General features: G+C 47.8%; 1 protein-coding gene across 1 annotated transcript in view; it reads right to left on the bottom strand.

The window, feature by feature from the left end:
- The window catches only part of PFKP (phosphofructokinase, platelet), a 75855-nt gene that overhangs the window by 35815 nt on the left and 25976 nt on the right, over positions 1-14064 (bottom strand). The window contains exons 3-7 of the mRNA XM_065871819.1: positions 8780-8857; positions 5788-5977; positions 4355-4520; positions 3304-3348; positions 3009-3117 (exon numbers count right to left, since the gene is read on the bottom strand). Coding sequence (XP_065727891.1) covers positions 3009-3117; positions 3304-3348; positions 4355-4520; positions 5788-5977; positions 8780-8857 — 588 coding nt within the window. The remainder of the gene's footprint in view (positions 1-3008; positions 3118-3303; positions 3349-4354; positions 4521-5787; positions 5978-8779; positions 8858-14064) is intronic.

Here is a 14064-nt window from a genome sequence, read left to right as displayed (position 1 = left end):
TTTATTTAAAAAAAAAAAAAAATCAGTGCTTAAAAACTGATTTTCACCTTTGTGATGGGCAGCGCCAGCCCCAGGCCTGGGCAGGAGGGGCACAGAGGGGAATGTGGGCCCAGGCGGGGTCGGAACCGTCCTGCAGGAGGAACAGCCAGGCTGGCAGCATCCAACACTGGGGTCCGCGGTGCTCCCAGGCTCACGGCCAGCATTCTATGATGCCCCAAATCACTCTCAGTGAGCCTGTTCTCCCTCAAGTCCCCAGTCAAGGACCTTTCTCTGGGGGTGTGTGAGCTGTGTGGGGCACTGAGCCCAGAGTGGGCAGCACCTGAGCATGTCAGCCAAGAGGGCTCGGCCCATCCTGCATCACAAACACACATGCTGTCTTGCCGGTTTATGATAGATATTAAATTTGCTACTTTTTTTTTTTTTATTGGCCACACCGCGTGGCACGTGGGATCTTAGTTCCCCAACCAGGGATCGAACCAGTGCCCCCTGCAGTGAAATGTCAGAGTCTTAACCACTAGACCACCAGGGAAGTCCCAAAATGTGCTACACTTTGAAGAACTTATGAATCAGAGTACTTTCTAAAAGGTATAAAGATACGACAACAAGAATGATTATTTTAGCATCACTTGAAAGAGCAAAAATGGAAGTAATGACTGTTCCACAAATATGGAATTGGCCAAATAGCCATACTTCATCCATACAATACAATATTCCAAAGTGGCTAAAAAATATAATGGGGTCGGGGTCATCCCTGGTGGTGCAGTGGTTAAGAATCCGCCTGCCAATGCAGGAGATGTGGGTTCAAGCCCTGGTCCAGGAAGTTCCCACATGCCGTGGAGCAACTAAGCCCGTGCGCCACAACTACTGAGCCTGCACTCTAGAGCCCGCGAGCCACAACTACTGAAGCCCATGAGCCACGACTACTGAAGCCCATGAGCTACAACTACTGAAGCCCGCACGCCTAGAACCCATGCTCCGCAACAAGAGAAGTCACCGCAATGAGAAGCCCGCACACCGCAACGAAGAGTAGCCCCTGCTCGCTGCAACTAGAGGAAGCCCCGGCACAGCAACGAAGACCCAACGCAGCCAAAGATAAATAAATAAACTTATAAAAAAATAATGGGGTCACCTATCCACTCAGGTGGGAAGACAGCCAGCTTGTCTGTGTAGTTCATTGACTGCCTCCCGGTCCCCCACCCGGATGGAGTCACTCATTCACTGAATCCTCACAAAATCTCTAAGGAGCAGCAGCATGACCCCGAGTTACAGCTGAGGAACTTAGGACATGAAGGGGAGGTCGTCTGACCAAACATCATTTGCTCCGTGGTTGGCAGAGCCAGGATCCACCCCTGGGACTTCTAATACCCCTGAGTCCTTTCCAACTTTATACCGAAATGCCCATGATTGGGGGATGCTCTGGGGCTTGCTTCCTGGGCCAATTATCTGGTAAGGTGTTTAGAGAAACTCTCACAGTGCTACACTGATAACCAATAAAAATTAATGACAGGCACTACAATATCGAGTGTTTCCACCCAAGTGAGCTTAAGCCATTAGTCCTAACTCTGCCAACGCTTAAGGGGGAATCCCAACACGTCCTAGCTGACAGGGCACTTTACAATGTCCGAATCTCAAGGAGGTTTGCAGATCAGACCACACAGTTACAGAAATTATGGAGAAACCTAAAAATCAGCCCCACGGCCTCACTGCTGATCTTCTGACCAGCCAGGCGCTTCCTCACAGCCAGGGTGCTTCCAGCTCTCTAAGGGCATTAGACCTTGGCCTGTGTAGTGTCACTGTCAACGAGGGCAGGGACTCGGGATGAGAAGGGACAGATGCAGGGACAGGCACGTCCCTCAAGTAATGCCCCGTGGAATGGCAATCAAGCGGATGTCCTCAGCGCCACGATGAAGGACCTGCCTAACAGGAGGGCCAGTGCTTGACTCCTGCAACCAGCCACGTACCTTCCCACACCAGCTGGCCGGCACAGCATGCCGCCCAGGTCCCCAGGTCAGAACCAAGAGATAATGAACTCGTTTGTTACTTCAATGGTCATAGTCATCCCTGGGACGTGCCCCTGGTCTGCTGCAGCCTAGAGCTCCAGCCTCAAAAGGGTGCATGATTCTTCCTAGTAAAAGAACAGCTTTACCAACAGTTTCTTACAGAGGTTCTGGGTCAGCAAAGCTTATTTGAGTTGTTGCTGGAATTCCTTTCTTGGAACCCATCACTTTGAAGGCAGTGGCCGTATCTTATGAAACGTGGGTCCTGGCTGTATGCAATGCTTACGTGTTTGCTGAATGCAATGGTAATTATCCTCTGCCATGCGTTTACTTTATCGCCTATTGAACAGCGATAAGATGGCTATGGAAATAAGAGAAGGGAAATTCAATACGCATTGGGATTTCTGTCCTGAATGCTAACCGTTGTTTTCTACGAGGCCTCACGTGCCTTAGTTAGAAGCCTTAACTAGAGGAAATCTGCCCGACACTGATAATCCACGGGGTGAAACACAAGCCCAACCCACAGACAGAAGGAAGGAAAAGCCTGGCTCAGAGGAGACAGCAGGCCAACCCACAGCAAGGCCAGCATGGTGGGGACCCCACAGCGGAAGGAGCTGTCACCACGTGTGCCACACGGCAAGATGGGGGATTCGGATGGAGTCAACACACAGGTCTCCTGTCCCTGTTACGTGGGGTCAGGGAGGCACCATGTTCCCCAGACCCTGGACTCTCACATCACCTCCTCTGTTTACGGTTGTAGCTGCTGCTTTGCACGAGAAACACAAAAGCTTCAGCTGTTTTCCCTCGAATCACTCTTTGCAACAGTGGGAGGTGGATGGACATGTGAGGGGTCGAAGCCCCCAGCAACCAGCCTGAAGCCACTTTGAGCAGAAAGCTGTCACCTGTCTAAAACTCTGTCCAAACCGAACATGCTAACGGCCACCGCAAATCACGGCCAGGGCAACGCAACCAGAATTGCTGGCAGTTAAGAGAGGCGAAACGTGGGTTTACCTCTGAGAGTTTGATGCACATGTTTTCCTGCCAACCTTCTTCTGGTGGAGATTCTGGAAGGAACACCCAGTCGGCCCCACAGGCCAACGCACTCACCAGGGCCAGGTACCTGCACGGAGACAGCAATGACCTCGTGGGGCTGCTCAGGGCACCCTGAGCTCAGGGCCGGCCCCAGCAGACAGGACGCCGCTGGCTCCTCGGGAACCCTTCCTGGCACCTTCGTGCTAGGGTGCGGGGCCCCACAGGGACTGTGCTACCGGTCCTCTCCATCCCAGTCGCATCCGCACGTACGTACCCGCAGTGCCTCCCCATGACTTCCAGGACGAAGGTCCTCTGGTGGCTGGAAAAGAGATAAAGGAAACATCCACTTAGCACCACCGGGAAAGCAGACAGAAACGCCTGCTTTGTGTTTCCAGCAGGTACCTGAGCTGCCCCGCAAATGACCCACTTTCTACACAAGCAAATGCTATTGTGAGTGTGTTTCAAGCTCTTTCCAGCAAAGGGGCTGCAGCAGCGAGAAGCACCTCCCGGTTGTCTTTTATAGCAGGTGTGCTTGTGCCAGACACGCTCACGCTACCAGGACACGTGTGTGCTCTTCCCAAGACAACGGCTCTGCTGGGCAGCGTCAGCTGCTTCTCGGGCCACAACCGTGGGTTGGAGACCGCCTGCAGCAAGGCAGGACACGACAGTCACAGAGTCAGGTCCACACCCGGGGACCACAGCCTTTCCACAAACGGGAAACTAACCGTCACCAGTGACCCTGGGAACCCGAAGGGGACATGGTTTGCCACCGGTCGCAGTTCCACTGGGCGTGGCCCTGAGACAGTGGCAAGTGCCTCATCCACGAAATGGAGGCACATGTTCCATTTTCTTTCTCACGTGGCTTTCGTGAAAGTGCTTCGGAAACCCAAGGGCTCCACAGAAGGCATTATGGTAAAGGTTCTGCCGTGAGTCTACAGCACGGGGACAGAAGGTCTCTGCCTCATCTACATGCTCGGAAACCCACAGGTGAGAAGCGGAATAGGTGGGATGCTCGCCCAGCTCTGATGACAGCTGTGCAAACTCGGGGCTTTACTTTGTGATTCCTGCAGGAGAGCTTTGGGTGGGACTTTATGTACTGCTTTGTCTTTTTCCTAAATTCTCTCCAATGAACACTTTTCTTTTACAATTGGGAAGCAGTGACTTTTGAAAATTGAAAATAAAAAGTAAACCAATACAAAATTGTTTCTAATATCAAGTGACAAGGCTTGTGGAACCTTCCAGAGCGGGCACTGAGGTCTCCGCAGCCCATGTCTCAAGCCCAGGGCCGCCTGCCCGCCCGCCCACCGGGTCCCCATGGCCACCACCTCTGGGCAGTCGTCATGATGGCGTCCACCACCTCGATGATGCGGTGCAGGGCAGAGTCCGTGCCGATAGTCATGTCGGTGCCGCAGAAGTCGTTGTCGATGGAGCCCACCATCCCCACCACGTTGAGGTACCCGTGCTTCTGCACCTCCTCCGTGTTGATCTTGCCTGTGGAGGGACAAGCCGCATGCCCAGGATGACACGGGGAGGGGGGAATGCACGCTTCGACATGGGTTTCCTACCCACTGCATCAGATCTGTACGCGACCTGATCCTGCATACTGACGGAGAGAAAAGCCGCACAAAGGTGGAGCTGGGGACAAGACAGGAACAGTCATTTGACACCCAGACAAGAACACCAACCCAGGTGTAAAAATTAAAGCAAGGAAGGATCGCACGCTGCAATCGGTGGATACAATTTGACTTCTGTCTGGCAACGGCCTTGGAAAACGGCCTGGCTCTGAATAAGACACGTCACCACCCCAGATCTAAGTCTGAAAGAATATTGTACAAGTGGTATATTGACTTCTTACAGGCCCATGGGGGCTAATTAGTTGCTGGAGATCTACTTAGCGCTCTCAGGAAAGACCACCCGGGATGGTAGAGCTGCTTAAATGGGACCAGAAAGGTCAAGGTCAAGGGGGAGGCAGCTATCCCTCTCCTGAGTTACCACCCCAGGCGCCTGCCTTACACCAGAGCACGGTACAGAGACATCGTTAGGTCCTTTGCTGCTGGCGTCTGACAGCCCCTCTCCATTCCGCAAACAGATGTCACAGAACTTGGAGTCATCGCTTTAGCGCAAGTTTACGCTTTTCATAAGGTTGCTATTAGTTCAATTTGCTTCCACTGGCCATATTTTATATTAAAGTGGAATTTTGTAACAACATGTTTAAAAGACAAAAACCACAGAATATATAGGTTTCTTGAAAATCCCTTCCTATGATAAAAGACCATCCAGCAGCAGGTCGTTACCATCTAAATTCAAGTCTTGTAACAACTGATAGAAAGACCCCAGGGGAGCTGGGGGGGGGCAGCCACGGGCGTCTGAGGACAGGTGTGAGCCAGAGCCACACACATGGCTGCTTGGCTTCGCCTCGAGCCCCTGACCCTCCTCTGTAAAGTGGGGATCGATACAAACCCTCTCAGGTGGTGGTCACGAGCAGTGCACAAAACCGCCTATGTCAAAAGTGGAGCCATGCCTGGCACGTAGGATGGTGGAATGAATGTTATTCTTATTATCGTTACTGTCATTATTTGAGGCACGAATATAAGTGCTGAGGTGGCGACTGTAAGATCTGCATCGCCACCAGCAGCAAATACCTCTGGGACAGTTAAGCAGGCAGAATGTATGAACTCAAAGCTCTCTGAGGGGATGGGGAGACGAATGGGGGAGACAGAGCCCCACGAGAGTAATGTGCGTGGAGACAGAGACACACCCTCCCGGGCCAGCTCCTCCAGCAGCCCACTCCACTCCTTCCGGAAGATATTGGCCCCGGTGAGACTCCCGTCCCCGCCGATCACACACAGGTTGGTGATGCCCAGCTGAAGCAAGTTATGAGCAGCCTTCAAGCGGCCTTCCCGAGAACGGAAGTCCTTGCAACGGGCGCTGCCAATAATGGTCCCTCCCTGGAAAAGAAAGAAAGCCGTGTTTATCTATTTCCTCCCATTTGGACAGAAAGATGGACAGATTGGTGCATGTGAGTGCTGATGTAAAACCACAGGACTTTCAAAGCGTAGGTTTCCTTCCTTTTCATCTTTTGAATCGATCAACTGTGAAAGTTTAAAGTTTTCCCATTTTTAGCTCTACCCCAGAATTCAATGGCTAAAGACGCTGCATCATTCCCAAGGGGAACAGAATAGGGGACGGAAACAAGGATGAACGGCAGCCATCAGCTAAATGCATGGAGCAGAAGAGTCTGCAAGGTAACAATAGCTGTCCCGTGGGGAAGCTGCACCAGCACAGGGAGGGCTGGACCCCGCACACTCTCTGAGCCTAAGACGGGCCCAAGGCCGGTCAACAGCCACAGCCAGAGAAGCACTGTGTCCAGCGGGCCCAGGTAGTAAGACTCCCCTTCTGTTAGTCAGGGCTCCCCACAAGTGCCAGCAAAGTAGAAATCTGTGAGCCAAAGGGATTTATTTTTGCATGAGATCTGCCCCACCCCTCCCTGCCCACACCCCTTTTTCAAGCTTAAATCTTAGCTGGATTATCCAAACTTCTGGGAGAGAGAAATCATGATTTTTCATACTTTGTTTTTCAAAAGCAAAGGATCCCTAGTTGTATATAGAAAAATTCAGGATGCCTTTACACAAACCCTGCACACACTGATAAAACTTCAGTTTGTGCGTGACCTTCCAAGTGCATGCCTGCTTCATAAAGCAAGGTGCCCATCAGCAGAAGTGATCCTCGGTTAACGATGACGGTCAGTGTGACAGGGGTGACGTCAGGACCTGGCACAGCACCAGGAAGCCTGGGTAGAAGGTGCAGGGTGCAGAGCAAAGATAAGCCAGTCCTCTGGACTTTGATTTGACCAAGAGCGATTAGAGGGTCACATAATTTCTATCAACGGGAAGTCAGCAACCCATAAACATTGAGGAGATAACATGGACAGGGCCCCAGGAATGAAACCCAGGACCGAGTGGGTTGCAAAGAAGTGGATACCAGTCTCTCTTTCTCTCTCTCTCTCTCCCCCCCCCCACCACACACACACACACACACACACACACACACACCAACCATACTTGTATTTTGTATCTTTCTTCACAATCACCATAGTAGAGTGGAAATGCTCTCCTCACACGTGGGTTTCCTGTCTGGAATTCAGATGACAATGTCCTGACTTTTTGCAAATATTACTCTACCTAAGTATCCATGGTTGTCCAACTTTCCTTCAGCCTCTTCCCAGGAGTAGTAGAGCAAAAAGCCTCAAGTACAGACTTAAGAGTCTGTGACCGGCATTTCAACTCACACCCCACTAGCATCCACCACCGCCCCCCTCCCAGCTTTACTGAGATGCAATTGACATACATTTGTAAGTTTAAGGTGCACGCTGGGATGATTTGATACATGTATATATTGTGAAATGATGACCACCGTAAGATTAGTTAATACCTCTATCAATCCACATAGCTACCTTTCTGTGGCAAGAACCTTCGAATATATAATACAGCATGGTTATATTTTTAAAGGTATAGAACATGATAACTCAATATTGGTGCACATTGTGAAATGATCACCATGATCAAACTAATTAACACCTCCATCACCTCATCTGGTTACCTGTGTGTGTGTATGTGTGGTGAGAACATTAGTCTCTTAGCAACTTGCAAGTACATAATACGGTAGTGTTAACTACCGTCACCACGCTGTACATTAGATCCAGAACTTATTCATCTTATAACTGGAAGCTTATGTCCTTTGACCAGCACTTCTGCAACCCCCTCAGTTCCTGGCAACCACCATTCTACTCTGTTTCTCTTGAATTTGCCTTTTTTAGATCTATGTATCAGTGAGATCATGCAGGGTTTGTCTCTCTGTGTCTGGCTTGTTTCATGTAACATAATGACCTCAATGTTGTCCTACATTGCTGGACTTCCTCTTTTATGGCCCAATAATATTCCATTTATATCTATATACCATATTTTTTCATCCCTTCTTCTGTTGCACTAGCACCTTCAGAGGGAATGGGACCGATCTCTTTTCTTTCAATTAAAAGAATACTCAACGTGAGTCACACATGAATACATACATTTCAAAAGATCAAATCACAAGAGCTTTTCATGAAATCCATTCCTTCCATGTAATCTCTTTATTTCTCAACTGACTTGGAGTCTTCACTAAGCTACACTGTTCCAGGAATTTATTACACATGAAATATTCAGGCAAGAGGTTCCTTTAAGTTCCACGTGAACAACTGTTTCGCCTGAAGCGGTGATTACTTCATCCTTGTGCACACCAAGGAAATCAGCCCTGTCTGGGTCAGGGCAGAACAGGGATGCTGTGTTCCCACTAAATTCACAGCCCCGGAGGCTACCAGTCGGGATCTCTCCCATGCTTTGTTACACTGATGCCAAATGACTCCCAAAACCCAACAGGCAAGGAGATTTGCCACTAAACACACAGTACCAACAAACCAAAACTGCCTCAACGTTAATCTACTCTAAAAAAAGATACCAGATCTCCCCCTTCAAGTGCCACTAGCCATCACATGTAACTTTTTCTTGCAAGGATAATTCCTTAGTGTGCATGATGCAGAGCTTCTTAAAAAATTTAATTAAATGGCAAATTAAGAATGTTTTCTTTCCATGCGAGTAGATAAGAATGATGCCAGGCAGCACTTCAATCTGTTGTAGGTATTACTGGAGCATAAGCACAAGAGGTTTCAAACCGAAGAGTTAGAGAGAGAAGCAGGATGGAAGCTCAGCACGTACCACTTGCAGGATGCTGGAGACACTTTCCCAGTCAGCTTCCACAATGTTGCTGCCACCATCCACCATGCCCTGGTAACCCTGGGGGAGGGAAGGAACATCTTTTTAAGACTGGGTTCAACTGTGTTGAGACATTAATTGATCCATGAGTTACGGAAAATGGAAACTCCGATGACAATGAATCCAAATTCCTAAGAGCCCTATGGTGAGAGGACACACATTGTTAACACTAGTGCTCCTTCCAAGCCGTACATTGTGGGAAAGCCTCTTAAGTTTCAACTCCAACACTGGGAATTTCCACCCAGACTCATCCAGAGTAGCACAGGGAGTCAGATAGTTTGCTTGGTGTCTACTGGCTCCTGAGAGATTGCAAACGGACGTATTTACCCTAACACTGTTGGTGACTCAACACAAACTCACGGAGAGCAGTGGTGTCAATCACACCGCGTACAGGAAAGCATCTGCCGGGTAATCCGCGACTCTCCACACACATGAAATAGGGTCTAAAAGCACAGCTGGATGTCACCCCATCCTCATCTGCCTTACCTTCCAACTAGTGCCAGTTTACTACACTGAGGGGATTCTGGACGACGATGCACATTTGACCAAAGACAATTACATTTCAACTCTAAATGCATCTCATTCTCCTCACAGATTGTCCAAGATCAAGAAGGATCCTGCGCCACAGCTAAGAGTTGGCACGGCCAAATAAATACTTTCTTTTTTTAAAAAAAAAAAGGAATGACAGAAATGTTCATTTGCATCTCTATCTATGTGACTTACCTTCCAGGGCATTTACCCCTGAAAAGGAATAGGCATTAGCCATTTAGAAAAGTTTGTCATAATAGATTATTGTTGTGGATGCCTATCTCCTGCCTCGTGAAAGTCAAGAGGGAAGGAAAAAAAGGAATATAGATTTTAAAAAATTAAACAGCCCATGGAGTATGGAGCAAAAATTAATCAACAGTGCAGCCACCTTTATGGGCGATCAATTTGCATATTTATAGGTGTAAAATTTCCAACAAAATATAATACATATTATGATATATGACATTATAATTCTTATGTATAACACTGTTATAAAACCTAACACTAGATTATAGACATATTATTTATATATTTCATGTATAATATACACATATTATATATCATAAACTTTGTACATTCTATAAATGAACCTGCTCTCAGCTTCTCCCTTTTCTATTTGATTCCATGCTCTTTTCCTTTCCTAGCTGTCACATATTAACACAAGACTATACACACATGCACATATGTATTTATATATTGATACATTATATATAATAAATATCATTCATTATATACTGTATAATTATATTACACACATATTAATTACAATACAATACATATAATATCAATATTGTATAGAAATACATCTATACCCATGTGTGTGTGTGTACAGTCTAGTGCTACACATGTGACAGATGCTCCCTCAGCCTTAGGACAAGCTAGGACAGGGACTCCCATAGCCTGGCCTTCACGGAGAAGCAGTGGAACTTCCTCCAGACACACCTCGGTCCAACTCTAAGATCGCTTTTATCCCCATCTCCCTTCTTTCTGGAAACCGTAGACGGTGTACATTTTTAGCCTGTTCCATTTAAAGTACTGAGCCTGGTATGGCTGTTACCATGGAGGGCAAGGGTGACAAGCGTGAGTGTGATGTGATCCAGCACCTCCATCCCCACCCCCCCAGAGGGAGCGCTTATCAGAGGTGTTGTTTAAGTTGCATCCCGGCACGTAAGCTACCTGGGACCGGCTGGCCCGCAGACCACCCTGCCGCTCCAGGAGTGGGAGCAAAACAAGGTCCTCTCCTCTTCTAAGTGGCCCCCAGGGAGCTTCTTTCCACAGAACATTAAAAATAGGTAGACAGACAGATGATAGGCAGCTAGACAGTGGCGGACAGATAACCGATAGTAGGTGACAGGTGACGCGGATCAGAGATACTGGCAGAGGATAGACGGGAGAGAGAGGGAGAATGTGGCCTTAGGGCTGCCCTTTCAACGACCTCTCCCTCCTCCAGACTCCCAGGCCTCTGGTGGGAATGACGCTCACCCTGCGTGCACAGGGCAACTGAACAAACCACGGTCAGTGGACTTTCGTTTCCAAGATGCCTGGGAGGCAGGGAAGGAGAAGGCGAGCAGCCCCGGGGCCTGGGGCCAAGTTTCAGACCTTCGGCTGCTGTGCTGACGTGCACCCTGCGGGGAGGGGTGATGTTTAATCATCCAAACCCAAGTGCTTCTGAGAATGAGGAAACTTGACGGTAATTCAGTCCGAACAGCCGGCACAAAACCAGACCGCCTCTGGCAGAGCAGAATGGGGAACTGGGCTGACCCGAAGGTCTTGACAAGACAGACAGTGAAAATCTTCTAATGCCCTCACACGGATAGCCACCGGGGAGATTTCTGCACACTCAGCCCTAGGTAAATAAAGAGACTAGGGAACCAGTCCCCTAGTCTCTTACAAGGATGCTTACAAGGATGACGTCGACATAGTCACAGGGTCAGGGACTGCCGTGGGGCCGTGTCAGCTGTGCAGGTGACAGCAGCAACTCCTAGATGATTCCTGCAGCACCTGCTCCTTAGCCAAGCACCGGGACGGTTAGCTGCTTAATACCTGCCCTACGGGGAATGAAAACATTTCCTTTCCCTTGATTATTTCTGAGAATTTAAATACGGATCTAATAAAAAACATCTGCAAATCCCTTTGCTCCTACAGTGAGAACATGGCAAACCGTTCTCCAGACCGGAACGCTTATTCTGAGAAGTAAAATGTTCTCCAGAAAGAATCTGCTTATTTTGTGTAGCCTAAATACATACAATAAAGAAAGTGACTAAGAAAGTGGATGATTTTGCGAGTGTTGCACTCAAAGCAGCTCTCTATTGTGCCCATGGGCTGAGTCATAGGAAATGACTCACTCACTCTGTAGTTTGTGAAGTTGTTAGGCCCATGGAACATCTGAATAACAACTACCAACTACAGTTTTAAGTTGTCTTTTGCTAACACAGAAGATGTTACTAAGTGAGGGAGACTAGTTTTACACAAATGTACCATGATTTATAAATTCAGAGGAGGTTTTGCAAGTCTCCTTAGAAGGTTGAACACTCATTGTGACACAGCCAGAGCCCAAAATACTTTCTCAAATTCTGTTTCAGGATCCGCCTTCCGAGCCAGTTCTATGATTCACACAAGAAAGGCAAACCGTAAAACACTGGAAGCCACGCTTAGCTTTGGACCAAAAGTAACACTGTCTCGTTAGTCCTGGTTCATAAGGTGACCCCAGGAGACCCTCGGCTGGTTGTATCAAATCCAGCGCTGATCTGTCTAAGAACATGCCAGAGGCTCTGAAAACATCTTGACTTCTTGTCTGGGATTGTTTTGAGCAAAACAGGCACAGTCTCCCAAAGGATTATGTAGGAGACGCTGCCATATGTAGGGGTATTTATAGGCATTTGTTAAATCTGTTCTAAATAGGGTAAGAGTTAGTCCACCTGAGGGTGGCTTTCGCTTATAAGAAATCGCAGGTGTACTGTTTAAAATTAAAGACCCAGAGGGAAATTACGATCTTGTGCTATGGCAAAGTTGGCTTTTTAAAAAAATTTATTTTTAATTTCTCATTCTGAGAGAGAAATTAGTTTTATGCTATAATAAAGTTGGCTTTAAAAATTTTTTAATTTATCTTATTTTCATTTTTTCTGGGAGATATATATCTATATATAATTATGGTATCACTAGTGTTTGCATTTGTCCAGACTCAAACCGTACAAATTTACTATGTACAGTCCTTTGTATATCGATTATACTTTAATAAAACTTAAAAAAGATATTTGCAATATATACCAATTGAAGACAAAGGTGAAGGTGAAAGAAAATTACTGGTATTTTAACTCTGCCTGATGGCAACTTTCCCTTCATTTTTCTGATTACTTTCAAAGAGACGAAGTCTAATAGCCTGCCTCTAGTCCTTTCTACTTATAGCCCACTGAATTAGTTGAATTAAATACAGAAGCTTTAAGGCCAGTTCTTGCACTGAAGCCAAGTAAGATGCTTCTGCTCCGTTCAGTCTCGGCTTTTTGTTTCAGAAAACTGTCGGATGGGTCCCCATGTCTTCTCAACTTAGTGATGCTTTTCCCGAATCCTGGATTCTTCGGTCAGCAACTCTGTTTGAATGTCAAGCATTCCAAGGACCAGAGGAAACAATCGCTAAAAAGATAACAGTATCTAGAAAACACTTTGGAAGTGTGTTATCACTGACATTCAGAGACTTCCCCAGGGGTTCCAACTAAATACCTGTGTTTGTTTCCTACAGAATGAAGGTTTTCCAAGTTAATTCCTTAATAAATAAACTTTTCGCTTATAGGATTTAAGAGCCAGCACATAGAGGGGTTGGCTCTGAACTGCTCAAGGGTTAGTAAGTGCATTGTGCCGAGCCAGGTGTGGGTGCAGGAGAGACAGGCGGTGACGGCTCTCCACGTTGATGGTTTTCAAGGTTTGGGAATCATGCGTTTATTCAGTGCATAGGAGACGCATGCGCAGAACCTCAGCTCACACACTTCCTCCCTCACCCAGAGCCTGCTCGGCCCCCACTAGGTTCTAAATGCACAGACGCCCTGGTCCAGGGAACCAAGTCGCTCCTGCGTGCTGATTTCACAGCTTTGGGGAAAATGCCTTTAGGTTTGTCCTTGGTGAGATTTGGTCAACTCCAAACTTCTGAACGGGTTACAACACTACGAGTCATGGTACAGCCCTGAACTTTGAGCTTTTGGAAACCCAGTGATTTATTGAGCCCTCTGGTGCTATTAGATTTCTTTAAGCCAAAGCTCGTAATACACAGTTCCTGGTATGTTATAAACCAAAAGTCACAGCAGGACAAAGCCAGTCGCATAAGCCAGCCCTCTTCTCTCACAGTGAATTATGTACTTAATTAGTGGTATCAGCTGGCAGGGCAGAGGCAGGGAGGGAAGTGATCTTTTTTGCAACTTGGGCACTAAAATGGTTCCTAGAACTAGGTGGTCTAAGCCCAAGGCAGATGTTGACGGTGTGAGGATCAAGCCAGATCACATGGGAAGGATTTAGCTGGACCTGGCAGGGGGCAGGCATGCAGTTAAAAAGGGTGCTCGGGGGCTTCCCTGGTGGCGCAGTGGTTGAGAGTCTGCCTGCTAATGCAGGGGACACGAGTTCGGGCCCTGGTCTGGGAGGATCCCACATGCCACGGAGCAACTGGGCCCGTGAGCCACAACTACTGAGCCTGCAGGTCTGGAGCCTGTGCTCTG

The sequence above is a fragment of the Phocoena phocoena genome, chromosome 2 (genome assembly GCF_963924675.1).
Source record: "Phocoena phocoena chromosome 2, mPhoPho1.1, whole genome shotgun sequence".
Classification (NCBI taxonomy): domain Eukaryota; kingdom Metazoa; phylum Chordata; class Mammalia; order Artiodactyla; family Phocoenidae; genus Phocoena; species Phocoena phocoena.
Note: the sequence above shows the minus strand (reverse complement) of the source record. Positions and strands in the feature narration are given on the sequence as shown.